Consider the following 25,576-nt stretch of genomic DNA (forward strand, 5'->3'; position numbering starts at 1 on the left):
TTCATAGGACAAGAACTGGAAGGTCAGGTCAGCAGTTTGACAAAATAACACGGTTCAATTGATCGACTGGAAAGAAGGTTCCCCATCCCTCTGGATGCATTATGCATCCCAGCAGCACTGCTCGAATGAAACATTATCCTGACCGCAGCAAGGAAACAATTGGTCGGATGCTTCTAGGCTCCAAATAAAGATTTGATCTTGCTGAATGGTCTTTAATCCTTTGAAAAAATGAATCACGAAATGGGTGTGTTCTGGCCAAAAAGGGTGTTTCTAGCAAAGGCACCATTGTTTGGATTCTACTGCCCTGACACTAGCAGAAACTAGTCGAGGTAAAAAATGTCATTCTCCCCTTTAGAGGGTATAACTGATGCTCAACAGATCATTAGCGAGATGGATGTACCAATATATCTGCTGCTGTGAAGGTCCCAAATGCACATAGCTCTGAAAAACATGTTATGGATTCGGGACACTAGCAATTTCTAGTCCCTTTTTTTCTGTTTCCAAGGGCAGTAAGGAACTAGTTTTGCCTGTGTTGATTTTTAGGCACGTATGCTGTTCCAAAGATTGATTTTCTTTGAAATTCCTCATCTATGTTGATTTGGACTTGTAAATAAAGAAATAATTTTCTCTCCAAGCTCTATCAGAGTAACCTCAGATGTGCGATCCACTGAATGGCAGTAATTATAGCCACAGATTAAATTTTAAGAGGAAGGAATTTTTGTCATGTAATAAAATTGTTTGCAAGTTTTGTGCAAGGTTCTTCTAAAATTTGGATCTTTATCCATATCAAGCTACCAATCATTTTGAGGTTTGCTCATCCCTATTTCTCACTTCAAGTATCTCTGGCAGAGATGCAAAGCACTTCTTCAATAAATTACCTTTCTGAATAGTAAAAATAATCTGGTAGAAACCTCTGAGGGATGCAGTGCAGGAGAACAAATTACTACAAGACACAGAGGGAGCTGTAAATGTAATTGTGATGGGTGTGGTGACAGTTTGCATTTATAATATATTCACTTTACCACACGGCTCTAGCAATATGAGTTAGTTTGCATGACCTAGCACACATTTCAGAAGAAAAAGTGGTCTGAAAAGTTGTAGACCATACAGATAGCAGTGCAATGCCAGTGCTTTCCCTAATTGTGTGGTCTTCATTCTGATGCGTACTCTGATATACCTATGGGGCCTTTTAGAGTTATTAAAGCAGGAAATAAATCTAATTTAGGTATTAGTTCAGGGAAAAAATGGGAAAAATAATGAATATTGCATGGTAAAACTACTGAGATGCTAGACTAAACTCTGTGTGTTGGTGCCTAATGTCTTGCATTCCTGTTTGCTCTGTCATGTCACTCTCATCAGATGATAACATTTTCTGTCAGTTAAAGAGGATCCTAATCTCTCCAGCTGTACCTCCAAAAGATTCCCTGGTAGTCTGTGGTAGGCAAGACTCTTAAACCTCAGCAAGCTGTGGAAACCGATGAGGGATTGTCACTCCAATACAGATAGGGGACTCCTCACTCTCCTTGGACTGAAATATTTCTCCCTCTGGGTCTCCTGATCTTCATTTTGCCTGTTGTCTCTTTCAGGTGAAACTCTTTCTAGAGGTACAATGGTATGATGTTTGGACAGCTGCAAAATATTTCAGCGTCTTTCAGAGTGAAAGCCACTATAAACAAAATAAGCATGTGCAGGTGCACATTTATATATGTCCTGGTTTCGGCAGGGATAGAGTTAATTTCTTTTCTAGTAGCTGGTACAGTGTTTTGGATTTAGGATGAGAACAAAGTTGATAACGCACCGATGTTTTAGTTGTTGCTAGGTAATGCTTACACTAGCCAAGGACTTTTCAGCTTCCCATGTTCTACCGACTGAGAAGGCTGAAGGTGCACAAGAAGCTGGGAGGGGGCACAGCCAAACTGGCCAAAGGGACATTCCATACCATGTGACGTCATGCTCAGTACAGAAACTGGGGAAAGCTGGCCGGGGGGGCCGCTGCTCGGGGACTGGCTGGGCATCGGTCGGCGGGTGGTGAGCAATTGTACTGTGCATCACTTGCTTTGTGTATTATTATTATTATTATCATATTATTATTATTATCATTTTATTTCAATTATTAAACTGTTTTTATCTCAACCCACGAGTTTTTCTAACTTGTGCTCTTCCAATTCTCTCCCCCATCCCACCGGGTGGGGGGGAGTGAGCGAGCGGCTGCGTGGTGCTTAGTTGCCGACTGAAGTTAAACCACGACAGTCCTTTTTGGCGCCCGACGTGGGGCTCGAAGGGTTTGAGATAATAACAGGTTAACTGGAGCGTATTAAAGAACTTATATCTGTTAGTAGTTGTGGGTCACAATGTTGGTTTCTCTGTTCTCAATATTGATTTGTATAATCTGCATCGCGCTCTTTTTCCTGCTGTACATGTTAAAGATTGGTGTTGGGTTTTGCAGTTTGCTGTGGTCTGCAGTGAATAGTAATGTCTCGCTTGTGAGGTTTGTTTTTAGAACATTGACCTTGACGTTAGTGTGGTATGTAAACTTCGCAATGAAGCCGTTACTGTACCACGGAGATCATTTCGTGGAGACAACTAGCAATTGCAGTAACTTTTCTGAGAGTTTTTTTACGGAGGAAATACAGAATGGCAGTGTCACTACCTTCTTCTATAATGTTTCCTCCTTCATTACAGTAATTTTTCAGTATTTTGAACATCCTTGGGCAGTTAAGATACTTCTATTAATACTTCTTGGGAATACTGTTTCGGTTTTGTCTAAAGTTGGTAAGCAATTTAAGAATATCATCCAGAGATCTGCCCCAAGGCTGAATAATTATGAGTGGCAGGGTGTGTGGGACAAGATGGGCAAGTACCTAGGCCAATGGGCACCCCCAGTGTTTTGGAACTTCACCCCTGAGCAAGTGCAGAATCCTGAAAAGTTAGTAGAATATTTGGAAAAAGTATGCTGTCACCCTGGCAACTCCAGAGAGATGCAGCTCATTGCAACGTGCTGGGGCCTGGCCCATGCCTACCGAGCCCTGTTCAACACCATTCAGTGCCCTCAAAGGGAAGGGAAGGTCTCTGGCTCTGACAGTAAAACGACACGCACTGCGGCCACTCAGACCCGGGCAACGCGCCCTGCGGCCACTCCGACCCCAGCGACAGGCCGTGCAGCCACTCAGACCCCAGCGACATGCACTGCGGCTACTCAGGCTCCGGTGACATGCACGTGCACTGTGGCCACTCCAACCCCAGCAACAGGCCCTGCGGCCACTCAGACTCCGGTGACATGCACTTGCACTGCGGTCACTCAGACCCCGGCAACAGGCCCTGCGGCCACTCAGACTCCGGTGACATGCACTTGCACTGTGGCCGCTCCAACCCCGGCAACAGGCCCTGTGGCTGAACCAAAGAACCAGCCTGTGCCGGTATCAGTCGCCCCTGTACACAAGAAGAAATTTTGGAAGCGGAAGTCGGCTCGTTTAGTAAGGGAGGAAGAAGCTTCTTCTAAAAGGGAACCGGAGGAAGAACTGTACGAGTACCCTGGAGAAGGGCCATCACGAGAACGGGAGGAGGAGACCCGGCCGCTGATCGGGGAGGAGGAAGAGGAAGAACTCATAAACGAGACAGTGACCACCCGATCTCTATCCCTGAGTGAGCTGCGAGACATACGAAAAGATTTCAGCCGTCGTCCAGGTGAGCATATTGTCACCTGGCTGCTCCGATGCTGGGATAATGGGGCCAGTAGCCTGGAATTAGAGGGTAGGGAAGCCAAGCAGCTGGGATCCCTTTCTAGGGAAGGGGGCATTGATAAAGCAATTGGAAAAGGGACACGTATCCTCAGCCTTTGGAGGCGACTCTTGTCAAGCGTGAAGGAAAGGTATCCCTTTAAGGAAGATGTCATATGTCGCCCAAGCAAGTGGGCCACCATGGAGAAGGGTATCCAGTTTCTGAGAGAATTAGCTGTGCTGGAGGTGATTTATGGTGACCTGAACAATAAACAACTATCCAAAGATCCAGACGAAGTCAAGTGCACACGACCCATGTGGCGGAAGTTTATAAGGAGCTCACCATCGTCATACGCCAATTCATTGGCAGTGATGACCTGGAAAGATGGAGAGGAACAAACAGTGGATGAATTGGCTAGTCAACTCCGGCAATACGAGGAAAGTCTTTCTTCCTCCATCGTCTCGGCTGTGGAGAAACTGTCCGAAAAACTGTCCCGGGAGATCCAGCAACTCAGAGAGGATAGGTCCTACTCCTCACCTGTACAGACCAGTATCTCGGCTATTAGAAGTAAGCGTTCTTTTGCTCAAGAGAGAGAATATAAAGGGTACACACCACGGGGCACCCTATGGTTTTACCTGCGTGACCACGGAGAGGACATGAGGAAGTGGGATGGGAAACCTACCGCAGCCCTAGGGGCACGGGTACGCGAATTGCAAGGGAAAACAATCACAGAAAGAGGTTCTTCCAGGAAAATTGCTGCTCCAGTTTCCAGCGGGCAGTTCCCCAGAGAGAGTAGAAGGGCTGATCTTACTCTTGATCTTAATGAAGAAACTTCTGACCCGTACGTACAAGAAATGAGAAATGAGTACTGTGATGAGGATTAGAGGGGCCCTGCCTCCAGCCAGGTGGAGGAAAGGGACAACCGGGTTTACTGGACTGTGTGGATTCGGTGGCCTGGCACGTCAGACCCACAGAAGTATAAGGCTCTGGTAGACACCGGTGCACAGTGTACCCTAATGCCATCAAGCTATATAGGGGCAGAACCCATCTGTATTTCTGGGGTGACGGGGGGATCCCAACAGCTAACTGTATTGGAAGCCGAAGTGAGTTTAACTGGGAACGGGTGGCAGAAGCACCCCATTGTGACTGGCCCAGATGCTCCGTGCATCCTTGGCATAGACTACCTCAGGAGAGGGTATTTCAAGGACCCAAAAGGGTACCGGTGGGCTTTTGGTATAGCTGCCTTGGAGATGGAGGAAATTAAACAGCTGTCCACCTTGCCTGGTCTTTCGGAGGACCCCTCTGTTGTGGGGTTGCTGAAGGTCGAAGACCAACAAGTGCCAATTGCTACCACCACAGTGCACCGGCGGCAATATCGCACCAACCGAGACTCCCTGATTCCCATCCATAAGCTGATTCGTCGACTGGAGAGCCAAGGAGTGATCAGCAAGACCCGCTCACCCTTTAACAGTCCCATATGGCCAGTGCGGAAGTCTAATGGAGAGTGGAGACTAACAGTAGACTATCGTGGCCTAAATGAAGTCACGCCACCGCTGAGTGCTGCTGTGCCAGACATGCTAGAACTTCAATACGAACTGGAGTCAAAGGCAGCCAAGTGGTATGCCACAGTTGATATTGCTAATGCGTTTTTCTCAATCCCTTTGGCAGCAGAGTGCAGGCCACAGTTTGCTTTCACTTGGAGGGGTGTTCAGTACACCTGGAACCGACTGCCCCAGGGGTGGAAACACAGCCCTACCATTTGCCATGGACTAATCCAGACTGCACTAGAACAGGGTGGAGCTCCAGAACACCTGCAATACATTGATGATATCATCGTGTGGGGCAACACAGCAGGAGAAGTTTTTGAAAAAGGGAAGGAAATAGTCCAAATCCTGCTGAAGGCCGGTTTTGCCATAAAACAAAGTAAGGTCAAGGGACCTGCACAGGAGATCCAGTTTTTAGGAATAAAATGGCAAGATGGACGTCGTCAGATCCCAATGGATGTGATCAACAAAATAACAGCCATGTCTCCACCAACTAGCAAAAAGGAAACACAAGCTTTCTTAGGCGTCGTGGGTTTTTGGAGAATGCACATTCCAAATTACAGTCTGATTGTAAACCCTCTCTATCAAGTGACCCGGAAGAAGAACGATTTCAAATGGGGCCCTGAGCAACGACAAGCTTTTGAACAAATTAAACGGGAGATAGTTCATGCAGTAGCCCTGGGGCCAGTCCGGGCAGGGCAAGAGGTAAAAAATGTGCTCTATACCGCAGCTGGGGAGAACGGCCCTACCTGGAGCCTCTGGCAGAAAGCACCAGGGGAGACTCGAGGTCGACCCCTAGGGTTTTGGAGTCGGGGATACAGAGGATCCGAGGCCCGCTATACTCCAACTGAAAAAGAGATATTAGCAGCATATGAAGGGGTTCGAGCTGCTTCAGAAGTGATCGGCACTGAAGCACAGCTCCTCCTGGCACCCCGACTGCCGGTGCTAGGCTGGATGTTCAGAGGGAGGGTCCCCTGTACACATCATGCAACTGATGCTACATGGAGTAAGTGGGTCGCACTGATCACACAACGGGCTCGAATAGGAAACCCCAGTCGCCCAGGAATCCTGGAAGTGATCATGGATTGGCCAGAGGGCAAAGATTTTGGAATATTGCCAGAGGAGGAGGTAACGCGTGCTGAAGAGGCCCCAATGTATAATGAACTACCAGAAAATGAGAAGCAATATGCCCTGTTCACTGATGGGTCCTGTCGTCTTGTGGGAAAACATCGGAGGTGGAAAGCTGCTGTATGGAGTCCTATGCGACAAGTTGTAGAAACGGCTGAAGGAGAAGGTGAATCGAGCCAATTTGCAGAAGTAAAGGCCATCCAGCTGGCTTTAGACATTGCTGACCGAGAAAAGTGGCCAGTGCTCTATCTCTATACTGACTCATGGATGGTGGCAAATGCCCTGTGGGGGTGGTTGCAGCAATGGAAGCAGAGCAACTGGCAGCGCAGAGGCAAACCCATCTGGGCTGCCGCATTGTGGCAAGATATTGCTGCCCGGGTGGAGAACCTGGTTGTAAAAGTCCGTCACGTAGATGCTCACGTACCCAAGAGTCGGGCCACTGAAGAACATCAAAATAACCAGCAGGTGGATCAGGCTGCTAAGATTGAAGTGGCTCAGGTGGATCTGGACTGGCAACATAAGGGTGAATTATTTCTAGCTCGGTGGGCCCATGACACCTCAGGCCACCAAGGAAGAGATGCAACATATAGATGGGCTCGTGATCGAGGGGTGGACTTGACCATGGACACTATAGCCCAGGTTATCCATGAATGCGAAACATGCGCTGCAATCAAACAAGCCAAGCGGTTAAAGCCTCTTTGGTATGGAGGACGATGGTTGAAATATAAATATGGGGAGGCCTGGCAGATCGATTATATCACACTCCCACAAACCCGCCAAGGCAAGCGCCACGTGCTTACAATGGTGGAGGCAACCACCGGATGGCTGGAAACATATCCCGTGCCCCATGCCACCGCCCGGAACACTATCCTGGGCCTTGAAAAGCAAGTCCTATGGCAACATGGCACCCCAGAAAGAATTGAGTCAGACAACGGGACTCATTTCCGAAACAACCTCATAGACACCTGGGCCAAAGAGCACGGCATTGAGTGGGTGTATCACATCCCCTATCATGCACCGGCCTCTGGGAAAATTGAACGATACAATGGACTGTTAAAGACTACACTGAGAGCAATGGGTGGCGGGACGTTCAAACATTGGGATACGCATTTAGCAAAGGTCACCTGGTTAGTCAACACTAGGGGATCTGCCAATCGAGCTGGCCCTGCCCAGTCAGAACTTTTACGTACTGTAGATGGGAATGAAGTCCCTGTAGTGCACATAAAAAATATGCTGGGGAAGACAGTCTGGGTTATTCCTGCCTCAGGCAGAGGCAAACCCATCCATGGGATTGCTTTTGCTCAAGGACCTGGGTGCACTTGGTGGATAATGCGGGAGGATGGGGAAGTCCGATGTGTACCTCAAGGGGATTTGATTTTGGGTGAGAATAGCCAATGATCTGAATTATGTGATGTTAAGTACTAATTATAGTTATAATAGTTATACTAATAATACACAGATATACTAATAATACTAATAATATTATATGCCATACTAATGTTATTACAATAAGAATCACCCAGACTAATGAAGAATAACTTCAGTGAAACCAAGCAAAGCACAGTGATGATGGTACCAGAACTGACTTCAACATGGAACAATCCAACACCACATACCATCTCCATTTTTCCTGCCCTGAAAGATTATTATGACAGATGGAGCCCGAAGTCATGGACTAAATGAACTCACCGAACATTTTAGAGGGATGGCCCACAGACGAAGGGAATGATATCTCTGTGTGTGTATATATATATATATATATATATAAAGGGGTGGTGATTAATGAAAATGTACTGGAAAATATGAGACTTGAGCATGACGCAGATGGTATAGAATAAGGGGTGGATATTGTCCTGGTTTCGGCAGGGATAGAGTTAATTTCTTTTCTAGTAGCTGGTACAGTGTTTTGGATTTAGGATGAGAACAAAGTTGATAACGCACCGATGTTTTAGTTGTTGCTAGGTAATGCTTACACTAGCCAAGGACTTTTCAGCTTCCCATGTTCTACCGACTGAGAAGGCTGAAGGTGCACAAGAAGCTGGGAGGGGGCACAGCCAAACTGGCCAAAGGGACATTCCATACCATGGGACGTCATGCTCAGTACATAAACTGGGGAAAGCTGGCCGGGGGGGCCGCTGCTCGGGGACTGGCTGGGCATCGGTCGGCGGGTGGTGAGCAATTGTACTGTGCATCACTTGCTTTGTGTATTATTATTATTATTATCATATTATTATTATTATCATTTTATTTCAATTATTAAACTGTTTTTATCTCAACCCACGAGTTTTTCTAACTTGTGCTCTTCCAATTCTCTCCCCCATCCCACCGGGTGGGGGGGAGTGAGCGAGCGGCTGCGTGGTGCTTAGTTGCCGACTGAAGTTAAACCACGACAATATATTTGAGGAATATTCTGCTAGGAACTGTCAGATTTTGAGATCATTACCAAAACCTTTTTCTCATTTACTGATTGGTTTTAGTCTGCAACACTATTAATTTGAAAGAGACTATAGCTATACTTTATTCTCATCTTTGCAACTGTTAGTATATAATTAATGTGGGGAATTGTAAAGTATACTCTCAGCACAGCTTATATTCCTGTCTTGTTAGGGTCTTGGGTTTGGTAACATTTTCTCTTCATTGAAGAATGCTCTGTGTTTTATTAGGTCAGTGAACCAGTGCAGCGTGTGTATAAATTGTTCTGTTGAGCTGCTTTCTTGTCATGCCTGAATAAGAAGTGAAAGAGGATTCTCATATACATTGTTTCCCTCTGTTGATTGTTTTTGCAGCTTCTGTGCTTGCAGTATGATCTGCCATTTAGGCACGTTTCCATTGCGCTGAGTGGGCTAAGCTGTCGCCTATGCTTGATGCAGTTTGGTTTATTTTCGTCTGTACAAAGGAAAAGGGAGATTCAGGCAGAGTCACCGAAGAGAACCGCAGTGGCATGGGAGACGCAGTCTCAAGCCAGGAAGAAGACCGGCCGCAGGCCGCTGTGGTCCGGCTGATAACCCAGCCGAAGAGAAGACCTCGGGTGGGAAGTCAGGGGGTTCAGAAGAGGCCTGCTGTCTGCATTGGCATTGCACTAATCTGTTAGTCATCCCGTTGTTATCTGTCTTAGAAAGTAAGCTAAGGCTTAGATGGGAATCGATGCTGGAGAAGATTGTCTTGCCAATGTCTTTTTGTGGATAAACAGACAACATTAATCTCCAGAATTGTCCGTCCTCTGGGCTTTTCAAATGGTAGATCCCATGCCCCTTTTTTAAGAGACATTTTAAAAATATTTTAATTAAAAATAGACTCCCAAAAGTATTGTTTCTTAAATCAATTAGTGGAAAAAAGCACTTATCCTCACACAGAAGCCCACTGCAAAGAGAAATGCAGTAATTCAGGAATCCCTGCTTTTTTACTTTAACTATGCTTTTACATATGGCAGCAGATCTGGCACATTTCTTTAGTGCCTTCAAGATACAAATTAAGAAATACTGGCTCAAAACCTAGATTTTCTACTCTAGTAAAAATCATGCTGTAGTCCGTGAATGTTTTGCTTATGGAAAGAATAACAATTTAATAAGGCTTTTGGGCTTATTTAGGATATATATTCAGTTCTTACCCAGATATATTCTTATTCTCTTCCTGCAAAATAAATTTAGACAACTGCATGTGCTCAAAACCCCTATTAAAATAAATGCATCCGCTACATATATATGAACAAAATGTAGCTTTTAAGAAAAGCCAACTAATGGTTTTGTCACAAATCCTTACTAAGAGTGAGCAGAGAGGAGCCCTGCTCTGAGAGCAGACCACAAACCAGGTTGTACCTTGAGTCACTGTCTCCCATTCGGTTCTCTCCCTTTCTCTGGGAAGTCACAGCTCTCCCCGTTCCCCCCAGGCAAGATGCGTGGGTCATGTTGTGAATGATCCAGCCGAATGGGAAAGACAGTAGTAGCCTTGATATTTTTTTCTTCGTCTTCTGTTGTATTTCCTGCTCAAGGAAGGAAGATGACATCTAATATGAACCTATTCTGTTACATGGGCTGGAAAATCAAGTAAGAACTGAGACCAGGGTTTCCTTTTCCCGTGTCTCCAGACTGTGCACCAACCAGTCAACAAGCCAACCTACCAATCTTTCTACTTCTGTTGCAAAACTAATGCTTTTAGCAGTAAGTTACAAGTCTCTCTGCTATGAGCAGCTGTTTATTTATTTCCAAACACCCACTGCCTGAGGATATTGGTCATACTGAAATCGTAGACAAGCAGTTGTTGCTTGTGAGCACATCCTTGACGTATGAAAAGCAAGTCTAACGCAAATGATTACTCCGTCCATTTAAATGAGATACACGGGTTGTTCCCTGCTCGGTTGTGTGGGAGGGTATGCTAGACCTCTGGTTTGCAAACTGGCTGATTTTAGATGGCTTGAGTCAATCTGCCTACTCAGTGAAGATAGTCCAGAGAATATATCACCCATTGTCAAGGTGATAACTTGGTGGAAGTCTAATTTGTTGAGCAGTAAAACTTCCTGCTTATGCAGCTGGCAAGGCAGTAACCTACAGAAACATTACATGGGAAGGCTGGAATATGGGAAATCAGTGACTTTCACAATATGACATTGCTTAGCAAAAAGCTGCTTTTGAAACCCAGTGTTCACATTTCCAATTAGTTTGCCTCTAGCTCTCATGCAAGTAAAGTCCTCATGGTACCGGGAAGGAAAAAAAGAAGGGGAGGGAGGAGGAGCAAGCAGAGCTGGAAGAATGAGCGTGAATTATATTGTGCACTGTGTATTGGCTATAAATCCTGCCTGCAGGAATTACTGAAATGGAGAAATAGTTATCTACTAACTTTGAGATCTAATCTGCAAAGTCCCAATGTCAGTGCGATGATTTATGTGTTACAAAGTTGGCAGGATTCAACATGACACGGTAAAATAGATGCATGCAGGAACACGGTCTCTCTGTTTTAAACCGTATGTCAACTCCAGCTAGCTGGCTGCGAGACGAGTGGCAAGAAGGTACGCTGCCGTAAGAGGGGCCGAGGTCAGGCTGCAGATGTGGTTGGTATTCTGCAGAAGAGAGGAGGAGCATGTTCAGCACTGTTCTCCTGTGACCTTTGCTTGCTGATGAGCTCCAGAGGGAGCTGTGGCTTGCCTTTTTGCTCAGAGATGAACTCACTAGAAGCAGATAGCAATGGGGAAGGGTTAAAAGTGTGGTCCCAGGAATTCCTCTTTTTCTCCCCTTCTCTTCGCTCCAACCCTTCACAAGAAAACTCATCTTTTATTAGCTTTCCTTTTTTAAGAGTTGTTTCTAAAGCAGTCCTATGAAAATACGTATAGGAAATAAATGAAAACTAATCTATTTTCTTTGTTTATAATTTTTGTAAGGATGTAGTAGAAATCAGTGTGAACACTGCTTTAAAGCCTCATGAACAGGAGTGATATCCCAGGATTGCTACAGCTGTGCATTTTTTCAAAATGTAATTTAAAACTGCGCGCCAATAGCTTTTCTTTAGTATTAATGCCGAGTACGTTTGTTTGATGCAAAGTCGATCCAGAAATGTATTTTATTTTGAGGTACTGCCAGCATTTGCCTCTTTCCACTCAACAAGACTGATTGTACTGAAAACAATGCGTAGCAAGTGAGGATACAAGGTTGTACAATTGCCGAGGCATAACCGTACATTTCACTGTCAGCTCTGACACCCGCTCATCCTGGGTGTGGGTGTCTGGTTTGCATAATCACCAGGCAGTTATTTATCAGTAAACACACCAGGCAAAGCCTTATATTTCAGCTGGCAGCCAATCAGACCTGGCTGATTTACACGTTTTTTTGAGACGATGTTTATTTACATGCAAAACAAACACAAAATTCAGGCTGAATGCCTTTCTCCGTATACTGAAGAAGCAAAGAAGAGTAAGCCCGCGTGGCAAAGGCATCGTGCTGCTACTCCGTCCTGCACATTTTTAGCTGTCAAGCAGAGAGTATTAGAAATGCCAAACTGTACAGACAGGGATGGAAGTGAAAATCCTAAGGCGTGTTGCCACATATTTAAAATAAACCAGTAGCGTATTTGGGCTCAGTTTAGAAATAACTTGTCTTTGATTCACTGCCATGGTTTTTAGTTTTAATTATCTCCTTCAGTTGAGAATCTGAAGCTGACAAAAGCAAACAGAAGCTTTTGTTTTTCTGTCCATGCAGGTGAGATATTAAGAAGGAAAGAGAAATGTCTAAAAGCAGTGGAAAAAATGCCAAAATATCCAAGGGGTAAGTCACCAAAAACCTGATTGGACGTATTTTTATCTTTGCCTCTAAACACTGTTCCTACCTAAAAAAAACTTCATAAAACTGGTATCATGACAAATATGCAATTTGTTTAGAGTATGTGACATCTTTATTCTGTTATTTCAAATGCCGATATTAAGGTGCCGTTTTATGACATTTGTTCAGATGAAAGAAGTACTTATGAGCATTAATTACTGGAGAAACAGACACCCACAACTATTATTATTCTTATTTTGTTGACTCATCACAAAGACAAAGGTCTGTCCCACTTGAACAGCTGCTACTTACATCTGAATCATAGAATCATAGAATCATTTAGGTTGGAAAAGACCTCTAAGATCATCAAGTCCAACCGTTAACCTAGCACTGCCAAGTCCACCACTAAACCATGTCCCTAAGCACCACATCTGCACATCTCTTAAATACCTCCAGGGACGGTGACTCAACCACTTCCCTGGGCAGCCTGTTCCAATGCTTGACAACCCTTTCGGGGAAGAAATTTTTCCTAATACCCAATCTAAACCTCCCCTGGCGCAACTTGAGGCCATTTCCTCTCGTCCTATCGCTTGTTACTTGGGAGAAGAGACCGACACCCCCCTCGCTACAACCTCCTTTCAGGTAGTTGTAGAGAGCGATGAGGTCTCCCCTCAGCCTCCTTTTCTCCAGGCTAAACAACCCCCGTTCCCTCAGCCGCTCCTCATAAGACTTGTTCTCCAGACCCTTCACCAGCCTCGTTGCCCTTCTCTGGACACGCTCCAGCACCTCGACGTCCTTCTTGTAGTGAGGGGCCCAAAACTGAACACAGTATTCGAGGTGCGGCCTCAGCAGGGCCGAGTACAGGGGCACGATCACTTCCCTGCTCCTGCTGGCCACGCTATTTCTGATACAAAATTTCTGAGTTGCAAAACACTTGGGTTCACACATCAGGAACAACCCTAACGTGCGAATTACCTCCAGGATGGGCATCCAAGTGCTTCTGGCTTCCCCGACTTCACGTAGCTCCATCAAAGGGGTCATCCAGAAGTGTGTTATAGTATGATAAGCCTGGAAACTGTAGCATCCCTACTGTAATCAGGGTATGGCAGGGAATTTTCTCCTTGCTCTAACTCCATGTCGGAGCATATTAAAGCTGAAATCAAAGGGTTTACTGATGCAATTCGTATAATTATTATCAGGTTTCAGAGATAAGTGTGCAAAAACCGTGTACTGCTGTGTATAAACAATGACAAAATAGAAGACTGCCAGTTTCAAGCATTCACTGCAGGTTCAGAAAGGTAATATTTTTGTTCAGATCACTGTTTCTGAAAAGACTATTTCTCAGTTTTTATGGTTCATGGGAAATTTCCCAAACCCACAAATATTTTCCCAAACTAAAGATCAAGAATGTGAGGCTGCTCTGCATGTAATGCATGGCTGGGAAACTTCTTCAGACTTGTCTTTCTTAGTCTTAAGTTTACTCACTCTCTCTTGATAGGTTTTATTAGGCAGGTAATAAATCCACCCAAAATTTCTAAGATTAGAGACTCAGTGTAAGTACATAGTAAAGCTGATTTGCTGTCAGAGGTTTTTGAAACTGTACTAGAAGTGTAAAAGGACTTAAGGACACTGCAAACTAATGTTCAGAGAGCAAAGAACAAGTAAAATAATGACGAAATCCCTCACAAGGGATTGTTTTTCTCACTTTGGCTAAGCCAGCTGTGCTTTTGTCCGCATGGGGTAACCTGGCAGTGATGGGTTAGATGCTACAGAGCTATGATTTGGGCCACAGGTTCACCTCTGGCACTTTCTCTGAAAATGTGGTACCTGGGCCTGGTGATTTGCAAATGGGAGCTGCTGCAGTATTAAACTTCCAGTAAACTTTGTTTCTAATTACAGTTTTGCTATTGTCATATAGGTATTTATTTTCCTTACTCTTTGTGTAAGGATATTACAACTCTGTGCAATTACCATGGCAAGCAGTACATCTAGAATGAGATCACAAGTCTCACCCAGGGCACAGCTGGGTTCATTAGGTCCTTAAAGGCAAACAGAAAAGATGCTCAAATCACGAGAAATACCTCTCTGTAAAGTAGAAATCTACTGGGTTTTTTCCGATCCCTTCCTTGCCATACCCTTCCCAGGAAGGTTAGCAAAAGGACTGCACAGATCGTCTCCCAGCTGGGTTTCTGAGCATTCAGGCACACAGCCCGTGGGGCTGGTATCACCTCTACAGAGTCAGAGGCCCAAGCGGCTGCAGGATTATCGAAATCTATTTGATCGCTGTATGAGTATATACATATATACTGCGAGTGATACTGCAAATGAGACAGAATGAGCTACATGACATATTAGCTCTTTTTGGAATGTAAAATGCATGTTGTGGTACTTTTTATATATTTTATTTCAGAAAAAGTGGTTGGGTAGTGGAAATTCTTCATTCTAGGCATTTATTTTCCACTTTTTATTTGTCTGTGTGTAAATAAGTTAGGAACACATGTCCATATATATACTCCTAGCCTTTAAGTGTGTGCCAAGCACATCAGCTGATCTTCTAATCAGGTCAATGCCTGATTGAAAATGATATAAAATCATACCTAAAAAAAGGTATGAAATGCCTTTGGCATTTGAACTCCGAGATGTATGGGACTGGGAGCAGCCTCCAACTGATAGGAGCACTAGTTTTCTCCTTTTTGTTTGTGGGGGAAGGTTTGCGGAGGTCAGCCGAGACTTACTTCTGCCGCGTGCCCTGTAGTCCTTTGCTCCAGAGGAGTGGAGAAATCTGGATCCTCTGGCAGAGGAGAGAGGAGCTATTTCATATGGCAACAACGATAAGACATACAGCTCTAATAGCAACTGCTTGCTATGAAGAGCTTGTGAATAAACTATTTCTTTCTATGAATCATGATACCTGTCCCGTGTGCCGTTGACTGTAAGCAAGAAAAAAGAAATATTACTCAACATTTTTACCTATTAACAGTCAGTGGCCAGTAAGAGTAAGCAAAGAGTAGCATTTGCCTTCTACTTAATCATGTTTCTCTTCATTCATTACAGACACAGGTCCTTTCTTTAAGTTTTTATAACACTAGGCTAAATAAAACAGACTGTATACTGGTTATTGAAGTAGAATGGAGGCTGAGATTGGACAGAACAAAAATATATTCATCATATCAGAAAGGTTTTTTTGCAAAAGATTATACTAAGACGGGCAACAAAACCTCATAAACTTTTTGAAAGTGGAAAGAAACATGCTGTGGGTTGGTAGTAGCGGTTGGAGCATTTAGGGGAGTGCTTTGCTAGACTGCAATCATGATCAGGTCTTTTTCCTTTTATCTGTCTGGAGATGTGGTAGTATGTTTAAAGCTGGAAGCAGCACTTTTCTAATGTTCTCTAACCTCAAAAACAAGATAACAAACATAAGGTTTTTTTTCCTCCTTTCTTCCCTCCAGCTTGTTCCTGCCAGAACACACTATTCAATTGTGTACTTTGCAGCCAGGCAGAACTGTGCATCGTGATTCTCCCTGCTGAAGGAGGGGAGAGCTGTAGTATGGGGATTCAGAAGGCTTTTGTTGCTGGAAGGAATTTTTTACTAGCTTTTTTCCTCTATGTGTGAGAGAGAGACATAAAGTGCTCTGGAAATGTACAGATTCTTCCTGCCAAGAATGGTTGTTTTCAGAGCTCCCCTTTTGCCAATTTCAAACTGGTTAAGAAATAATTAAAAAAAAAAATAAATTCACATACATATCCTAAATTCCCTGGGTGACAGATATTGTTGAGCAATAGAGTCTGTAAAAGTGCCAAAATAACCTATTTCCCCAGAAGAATAGAAGAATCGAATATGAATACCGATGCTAAGGTGAAGAGGGAGTTTTCAGTGAAAAGAACAAAGGCAAGGTTGAAGCGTTATTAACCAACTGTCTTAATTAAGCTAGAAGTATGATGCTCTAATATGTTTAAGGATTTCAGTCAGCTGCTCTGCCTTTGGCTTTAATTTTACCCCCCCCCCAAAATCTTTAATGCAAAATAATTAATTCATCTCCAAATATGAGTGTTACGCATTCTGAACGCATGAAATATTTAGGGAGGATTCTAGCAAAATGTTCTACTCCCAACATTGACTTGACTTAATGCTATTCTAATTAACAGGTTGGTTTTAGACATAACGTAGTGCTATATGTGCTCTGATAGAAATATAGGAGATCACGGCATAAATCCAGACTAAATATTCTGTGGAACATGCACGTAAGGGAGAAAAATTGTTTATGAGTCAGAGAACACTGGAAAGCAAAGGGAAGTTTGTCACTTACTCTTCTGACACCTTCTTCCAGTGTAGCCCTCGGTACAGGAGCACACATTGGTTCGAACGCAGTGACCGCCGTTCTTACAAGGGGGAATGCAAACAGCTAGTGAAAGGAAAGCAAAAGTTTTGTGCACTGAAATCACACAGGGGATCAGTGTTGCCTAAATATAGGCTCCTTAGTTAGGCACCTGTGGCAGGAGAGCAGTCTGCAGAGGCTTTATTCTTTAGTCGGGGTAGAGAAGGTGTCTCTCCAAAGGGTGATTCGGGCAGATGCCTAGCTGGAGATCCTGATTCTCTCTTGTTTGTGGAAAGAATGTGGGACATGACTCCTAGCACCTGGGGTCTCTTTTAGATACCTGCAGTTAAGTGGTCGGAATATTCTGACAATCTCTTGGGTTTTGAACTCTCTAGGTAAAGGGCTTCTTCAGGGGCTTCTGCCCTTGAAATATAGATCAGTGTTTGATATTTGCTAACTTGGTTTTGGTGCTGCTTCTTCCCCCCCTTCTCAATGAAGCAGAAGGAAGGGCTTTGCTTTTCTTCAGCATCCATCTGCTATCTCCTCTTATCACTTCCATATCCCATAAATGCGGATATTTATTTTCAAGTTTTAGTTCTGTCTAAACCATAACACTTAAGGACAAAAATTCCAAATCACCTAGGTGTTGAAAATCACCTTCCGTGTTGAACCTCAAGAGAAAGATCATCAAATTACAGAGTCTGTATCATTTTCACTCTCTCCTTCACCCCCAACATCACAAAACCAAAAAGCTTCCAGCAAGCTCCATTTGCAATTAGATTTTTGTGTGTGAATCATTCACTTGCAAAAAATGCATTTGGATTGCATTCATCCAGGAACTCCAGGGAAACAAAAGAGAGAGAGAAAGAGAAAAGTACTTTTAATATTGAAATAGTTCAGGTTTGGTAATAAGAGTGTATTTATATTCCCAGATTCAGGAGGGGTGATTAGATCCATGCTCAAAAAAATGAAAAGCAAGTGGTATAAGCACAAGGGTCTTCCAGCTATTTCAGCCCTAAACATAAATTTCTCTCACGTCTATTCTGCCTGGGCTAATGGGTAAAGTATTCGTTAATTTGACTTCTGCAGCACAAGCGAAGTGAGCAAGAAGCCCAAGGTACTGTTAGCCTCAGTTTAGAGCTCTCCCCTTTAGGACAGGGATTCAAAATCAGGTCCTGCTCTATGTCTGGCAGAGTGATATTTGATCAGATCTTTGAGCAGGGGTCTGAAGAAGTCCTATACAAGTCTCCCATCCACTACACTCTAGGATGGTCAAGTAGGTGATATTGTGAGCCCCATTTGAAGGTAAATTATCATCTGGCTCTGAAACACAGTATAGTACACGCTATAGAGTATGCAAAATAAACAAAGTAGAGCCATGCCTTAACATTTAATTGAATAGCTGCTAATTAGTGATATCACTGACTTCAAATAGTTTTAGATTAATTGTTTAGTTATCATTAATGCCATCATAAATAAGTGCTTACTCCTTCACAATACCATTAAGAACAATATAATGCGGATTTATGTCAGACTATAACATTAAAGGAGCCACAGGGGGTTATGACAAAGAAAGTCCCTGGATATACTTCATGTGGGGGCAAGTAATGATATAGGCTGCTGTTTATATTTTAAGCCTGGATCCTTTATCTAGATGATAAATAGAACTTTCTTACCTCTCTGGCACTGTGGCCCGTAGAAACCATAAGGACATGTACATGTATTTGGCCGTACACAGATTCCTCCATTCAAGCACACAGGGTTGCACACAGCTGTATGTGAATATAAGATGACCGTACGAATCTCTTATAATTTTGAATTTTTTTAGAGTAGGCACTCTTTTGCTGCTGCACATGTCATTAGAATAAACATTCCTAGTAATATTGTGATAAATTTCACACAGTCTTTGCTGGTCAGTTGTGCTGTGGCATTTATTCATTGTCAACACAGTGGGAGCGTTTCAGTGGTGTTTTAGCATAGCTTGGGGGATGAAATAAAATATAATTTAATAGTTTGTTTCTGATGTCTTCCTTTGATTTGCACAGTTCATTTGCTTCCACTCTAGTATCCTCACCAAACATGTTCCCAAGGTAGTAAAATGTAGTCAGATTGCATACAGCCTGGATAACCTGGACATGAGATATTAACCATTCGCTGCTTTGTCTGGGTTGAGCAGAGCATCGTGGCATTTCCGTGAAGTTGAATAGGTATGCACCGCAAAACCTCCGTTTGTTCTGCCTCATTTAAATGCCAATTCCCGCAACATATTGGCTTTTGCATCACCAAGAAAGCCACTGGCTGAGCTCCCTTTGCCTCTTTATTTGTCTGTTATTACTGTAGATGATATAACAGGCATTAGGGATTAAAAGCTGTCTTGCATATTTCTATGCGGCAAGTACCCAACTGTTGAAAAAAAAGGCATTAGAATTGCAAATTAGTTTAGTTGGGAAGTCACTGTGTGAAGAATAAGGAATCCCGATAAAGTTTTCATTGAAAGCAGAGTGACACTTTAAAACAGTCTTTTTCAGTCTATTCCCTTTGTCTTTCAGTATCTTGCAGAATAGCCCATTAAATAAATTAAATACATTTAAGCTTAAATAAATTAAGGTCACTAAAATGTTTCAGATGAACTAAAGGAGAAATAAAATGTCAATTTGGAAAGAGAAAAAAGTGAAATTTTAGTCTAGATGAGAGGCTTTTCTGACTAAGCAGCAATCACTTATGAAGTCAAAATGAACTTCATTCATTGCTAATGGTGAATTTGGAGCAGTTGCCTCATTGTCCTAGCTAGTTCACAGACATCCACACTCTGTCAATGTTTATATTTCCATTGGTGAAGTCCCCTAAGTCCCTTTTTTTTTGTTTCTATATCTGTGTTCATCCAGAGACTCCTATCATATCACGTGAGGCAGGAAACCCCAACAGTATCGACAAAATACTCTGTGTAGTGCACACAAAAGAGTGCCGGAGAGGTGAGCCTGATAGTCTTTCACCTAAGGTGTTGGTAGACAAACAAATTCTGCTGCTGTTAGTCTGGGTTGGAAGTTACTGCTTCTGCTGCTGTTGCCTGTCGTCCTCTTGGAATAATCCTGTTTAAAGCCACCCCAAAAGAAATGTGCAGAACTGGAGTAATCTCCGGCAGGAAAAAGAGGAGATAGTGGGAACCGGAATAGCTGGTGGCAATCCCAGACATTTACCATGGATCTTAGCTAGGTTAATTTATGTGTCCTCAATAGGTCTGTCATTTCAACACTTAGAAGAAGAGCAGTCTCCGGGAGATGGAGGTTAAAATGACATCTCTCACCTTCCAGGAAAGGTAATGTAGGCTGAAGGTGGCTTAGTCATTTAATATTCACTATGGCAGAGGCAGACTGCCTCTGTAGCCTTGAGGTTTGGCACTGATTAAGGTACTCCTTGTTCTCGCTCCTTTTAATATTTCATTATTTTGCATGCCTTGTCCCAGGTGAGCGCTGTAGTTGCTGTGCCTTTGGAGGAAAAACAGGTACTCCAGCTTTTAGCGCTTAGGCCCTGAGAGGAAGGTCTGAGCTGTAGCTATTCAAAACAGGGTTCAAAACGATGAGTCCTGACTAAAAATGGGTACCTAGTTCCAATCCTCACCTTGTCATTTTGTACTGATGGGTGGAGGAGGCGTTTCCCTGAGCGTGCACACTTCTGTGGATGCCTTTGTAGGTACTCTGCAAGTGTGAAACGCAGGAGGAGCGGTGTGAATTCTGGCAGCAGCAGGATGTTTAACATTAGGGGGTGAACGGTTACGTTCTTCTTGCAAACTGGCTTTTGTTTTTTTCTCGTACAGTCACAAGCCATCTTCTGGGATGGCGAAACTGAATCCAAGAACTGGAGCACAAAAATCTGTTTCTGACAGCTTACCCTTCTATGTTCGCGTTTCTTCCTTAGAGTAGAAGTGCGCATGTAGTTGCTAACTTAGCACCAGAAGTCATGGTTGCTTGCTTACGTTCTTGTCCTAACTTAAACTGGCCTCCTTCTGTTCCTGTCTCCATAAACTGTATTTTTAAGTTCAGATTTGACTGCGTACCGTTAAAAAATCACCAAAGGCCAAACCCTTCTTCTTTCTGCTCCACCACCACACCTTGAGAGAAATGTGTAGGGTTAAAAGCAATGAAAACTGGAGGTTGCACAGATTGTGAGCAGTGCAGATGGCTGCATTGCCCTCATCTCTGCCACTGTGGGTGTGGGGCAGGGCTCATTCTTTGAGCTCTCCGTGAACAAGACCAACAAAGAGTGAGGTTACGTCCATGGCAGCTGAGACTGTAAATCAACATATCTCTGAAGTCCCAGTGAGAATTAGTCTCATTTGCAGAAGCTACCTAGTAAGGTTGTAACTTCTGAAATGGTGAATAGCTTTATTTTCGTTTTTGTGCATGCTAAGAATAAACTCCAGAACCACACAAGTTTAAAAAGCTGCAAAAACGTTTTGTTTGTGGGTTTCCTCTACGTGGCCCTGAGATTTAGATAAACAACTAAACTTGTGAATACTTACCTAAACTGAAAGCCTTCTGAGGTTTTACTCTTTACTAGGTCTCCTGTTCTTATGTTTTAATTCTTTAAGCAATTCCCAGTCTGACCGCTGAATTGGGGGAATCACATGGATCTCAGGCAGCAAAAGACACGAGAGACCAGTCCTTTCTAACCACTTACCTCTTTCGCAAGAAGGGCTGCTCCATCCATTTCTGCATTTGCACTCATCTGGTGACACACAGACCCCGCCGTTGTGACAGTGTCTGTTACACACCACTGGAAAACAGGCAAAGGATCAAAACCTCTTATTAGTAACACCGATGCAGATCCTAAAGTAGCTCTGTTACAGCAAATAATAATAGTATTAGTCCAAGAGGTAAACTGAGGGATAAATTTGTCCCTTTCCTTGGTTTTCTTTCTCTATTAGAAGTCCTGCATCTAAAATTCTTTGCTTTTTAAGTATTCCAGCTACTCTGGTTCAGAGATAAAATTATATTCCTGTCAAGGGCAACCTGATATTTAAATAAGCAGCGAGGACTGTAATCATGAAACTGCATGTGTTTTGCCATTCAGCTAATATAGAGAGGTTTGAATGCTGATTTTTTTCCCAGATGTTCTATATATTGAACCTCTTTTGTACCTTGTATTGCACAATAGCATGACTTCTAATAGGTATGGTTGTCTTTTTGAGTTTTCAAAATTAGCATTACTGCATTCACTCGCACAACCTTGAATTTCATAAATGTTACTATAAATAACATGGAGGTTTTTGCTTATTTGTTTGTTTTTCCAGAAGCACTTTTATGTAGAAAATTTTGATATAGATGTGCATATTTTTCCATAATACAACTATGCTGCTGGTAAATATATGCTCTGAAATAGTTTAGCTACTGTGTTACTTCAATATATTATACTTTGATTTCCTTGCTGTATTCAATCATCATTTTAAGGGGAAATATAGAAAAATAAAAAGGCTTTGCTTGTCCTCTAATTTTCTGCAAATTCAAACATGTGATGAGGAGAAAAGCCTGAATGAGTTCATACGTACTTGTTTCACATCGAGGACCAACAAATCCATAAGCACAAGAACAAGTATTTTGAGATAGACAAGTTCCTCCATGCTCACACGGCGGATCACACTGCACTGCAAGAATAAAACATGAGGAAAAAAAATACAGCTCAAATATTACAATCTGTGTGCTTGTGAGCACAGCACTTGTTACTACTTTTCCCATACCGTTTTATTAATCCAACAAGTAATTTGGCTACTGAGGAAAACACTGCAGGATAAAAGTAGGTATCACATTAGTAATACAGCACTAACTAATAAGTAGCTATATAATGTCTGCAAGGGAATGATTTTTTTTAATCATATTTAACTTCTGAGCATGCACATCTTTAAGTATGTATTTTTGAAGTCTAAGGGTGGATCAAGTACAAACGTAGTTAATACTGAAGACCTTGCCCATCCCTCTCTACAGATTGGCCTTGTGGATGCTCAGTAAGCCTTAACAGGTGTCGGAAGTTACACTAAAGCAGAGATGAAGTGTTTCTTCTGTACAGAAAAGAGTTGTATGAAAACTTGCCAGCAAAATGGCAAACACTTAAGCAACGATTTACATGTTTAATAAGATGTGTGAGGTCTGCAGACAAAGCAGCAAGTTAGATCATGATTTCTTGACATATTGCAATACGCAGTGTCATTCTGTGGAAGAAAGAGGATGAGCGGGTGTCTCCTGTAAAGCTGGAAGGTACTGCAGCTCCTGAAACATGCTATTTGCTGAAGACCCTTGCTTGCTTTTTCAGTGTTGATCATTATGAGCCTAGCAGCTTCATTGTGCAGGGAGCCTGGAAGGTTTAGCCTCTTAAACCTAACATCTAAGGTCGATACCTGACATCTGATGTCATGAATATTTCTGTTTGTAGCCCTCCAGTAAGAGGTAGTTTTGCATGCCAAACACAGGAGAGGAGGAGAGAAGACCACTGAAGGTAGAAGAGGACCACTGACACTTTCTCCAAGAAGACGTGCTGTGTGCAGGAGCAGAGCAAAGCGTGTGTGTCAGCTGGCCCTCACTCACGCCTTCAGAAAAAAAAGCCACCTCACATAACAGAATGAAAAATATCTTTCCATGTGCTTGGGAAGTGAATACAGAGAAAAATGTTCTACTTTGGCACACTTCACTGGCAGAGTTTTGTCTTTTATAATGGATATGAAGCTAAGCAAGGTTATTCCAAGGAAAATGCAAAATGAAGCTAAAGAGATCTAAACCAAAGCATCTTTCATTTTAAGTATTGTTACAAGGGGGAAAAAAACCCTGAATGTACCACATTTTGCTCTTAAAACTGGAAAATGGACTGTGTAACTGGAAAGCTAAATGAAGGACAAATACTTGTGGCACCACACAATTTAAACAAAGCTCATGCATTGAAGGCCTCCTCACCTCTTAGGATATCACCAAGCCTTCAGATAAAGACATTGCATATGAACTTTGCCATCCAAAAAAGTTATGAAAGCCACCACACATTTTCCAATTGCTGTTAAAAAGACAAGCTCCAAGAAGGTACCTTTAAATAAACCATTTTGACACAAATAACATTAAAGAAATATATTTGGTATTAGATCTGCTCTTCAGGTACTTCAGTATTTACATTTCCTGTTACCATATAGTTTTAACTGTGACATTTTCAATGCTGCATTAAAATAACTTTAGGATGTGACATGCCTGAGAACAGAAAACTCGCTAGATATAGTTTAGATCCATACTATGCATGCTGAGAATGTCATTAAGCCAAATTTAGTTTTGATTTGATGGACTGTAAGGTTTAGACATTTGCAATTCAGCATGTGTTTAGCTGAAATTTAAAGTGTACATCTGGGAGAAAAAAAGAATTAGAAAAAATCAACATTGTCTGGACAACTAAATAGATTTAATTTAGACCCATTTAAGCAGTTAGTGTTAAACTTTCCCAAAGTTCTTCTAATTCAGCCACTGGTAGCAGCTGTTGGAGCAGGTCGGAGGCTCAGGCAGCTTGGGGTCTCAGGCTATTAGGGTGAACAGCAGGTAGCAGTCCGTGACGAAACGGAAAGTGGAAGAAAGGGAAAGAAATTGAAGCTGTTTTCAAAGAAATTTGTTATTCCTTTAAAATTGCAGTGCTGTATTTATAAGCCACCACTCGCGTTTGGGGGCTTGCGCCGTATCTCACTGAAGTCAATGACAGGCGTAGGGTTTTGAAAGGAGGGTGCCGACCCGCCCGCTGCACACACGTCCATCTGAAACATCTCCATTCTTCCGGGCTTGGGTAAGCACAGGACTTGCTTACAAAGGAGTTTCTTTGCAATTAGAAATTTACAGTAGGTAGAATTAGGTAATATTCTCTGCATGGAACTGGGAAACACAAAGCCTGGGAAAAATGTACCGCTCTTTTTGACGTACGTGAAATTGCCTTTCCTGTAGGACGATGGTTGCGTAAAGCCTCTAGGTGCCTAAGTGCTATGCCAAGCACAGTGACATTCAAACATATTATGCTTTATTTCAGCGTGTTTTGTATGTAGCACTTAAAGCGAATGTGTCCATTTGAATAGAGTACTTTCCATCTGGCCTTTACACGTTTCGAGATGCATCTGAACTGTCAGAAAAGAACATGGTGTTTTGGATATTAAAACATTTAGCTCTTATGGTGACATTTAATAGTAAAATGTTTAAAACTATTCTATTACTGGTGAATAGCAAAAGATAAAAACTGAACACTGGCTGCAATGTGAGAGCGAGAGTAATATTCACCTAAAAAACATTTCCCTCCATAATAGAAATATACTGTTTGTGTCAAATTCTTTTCTGAAACGTCTATCTTTCATCTTCTGGAATGAATATTTTTTTCCATAAACATTTGCTAAATTGTACAAAGGTATTGCAGTGTTTTTATACTAAGCGGTTTTGGATGGTATAAAATGACAGTAAAGAGGAAAACATTGCTGCAAATGGTCAATCTTGCTGTCAAATGTAGGTATGTTTATGTTTATAATTTAAAATCTGGAGGTGAAAATGGAGAAGTCCATTATTGTTTTCTCTGAAACGGCTTTTTGGGAAATATCCCAAAACTACTTTTTTCCATTAAAATGAGATCATGT

The 25,576-nt window shown here is 42.7% G+C and overlaps 1 protein-coding gene across 1 annotated transcript in view; it reads right to left on the bottom strand.

The window, feature by feature from the left end:
* The window catches only part of LOC143161524 (von Willebrand factor D and EGF domain-containing protein-like), a 193,987-nt gene that overhangs the window by 14,858 nt on the left and 153,553 nt on the right, over positions 1-25,576 (bottom strand). Inside the window, exons 22-25 of the mRNA XM_076340608.1 lie at positions 22,496-22,591; positions 21,628-21,723; positions 18,627-18,722; positions 16,942-17,037 (exon numbers count right to left, since the gene is read on the bottom strand). Coding sequence (XP_076196723.1) covers positions 16,942-17,037; positions 18,627-18,722; positions 21,628-21,723; positions 22,496-22,591 — 384 coding nt within the window. The remainder of the gene's footprint in view (positions 1-16,941; positions 17,038-18,626; positions 18,723-21,627; positions 21,724-22,495; positions 22,592-25,576) is intronic.

Source organism: Aptenodytes patagonicus, chromosome 6, assembly GCF_965638725.1.
Source record: "Aptenodytes patagonicus chromosome 6, bAptPat1.pri.cur, whole genome shotgun sequence".
Taxonomy (NCBI): domain Eukaryota; kingdom Metazoa; phylum Chordata; class Aves; order Sphenisciformes; family Spheniscidae; genus Aptenodytes; species Aptenodytes patagonicus.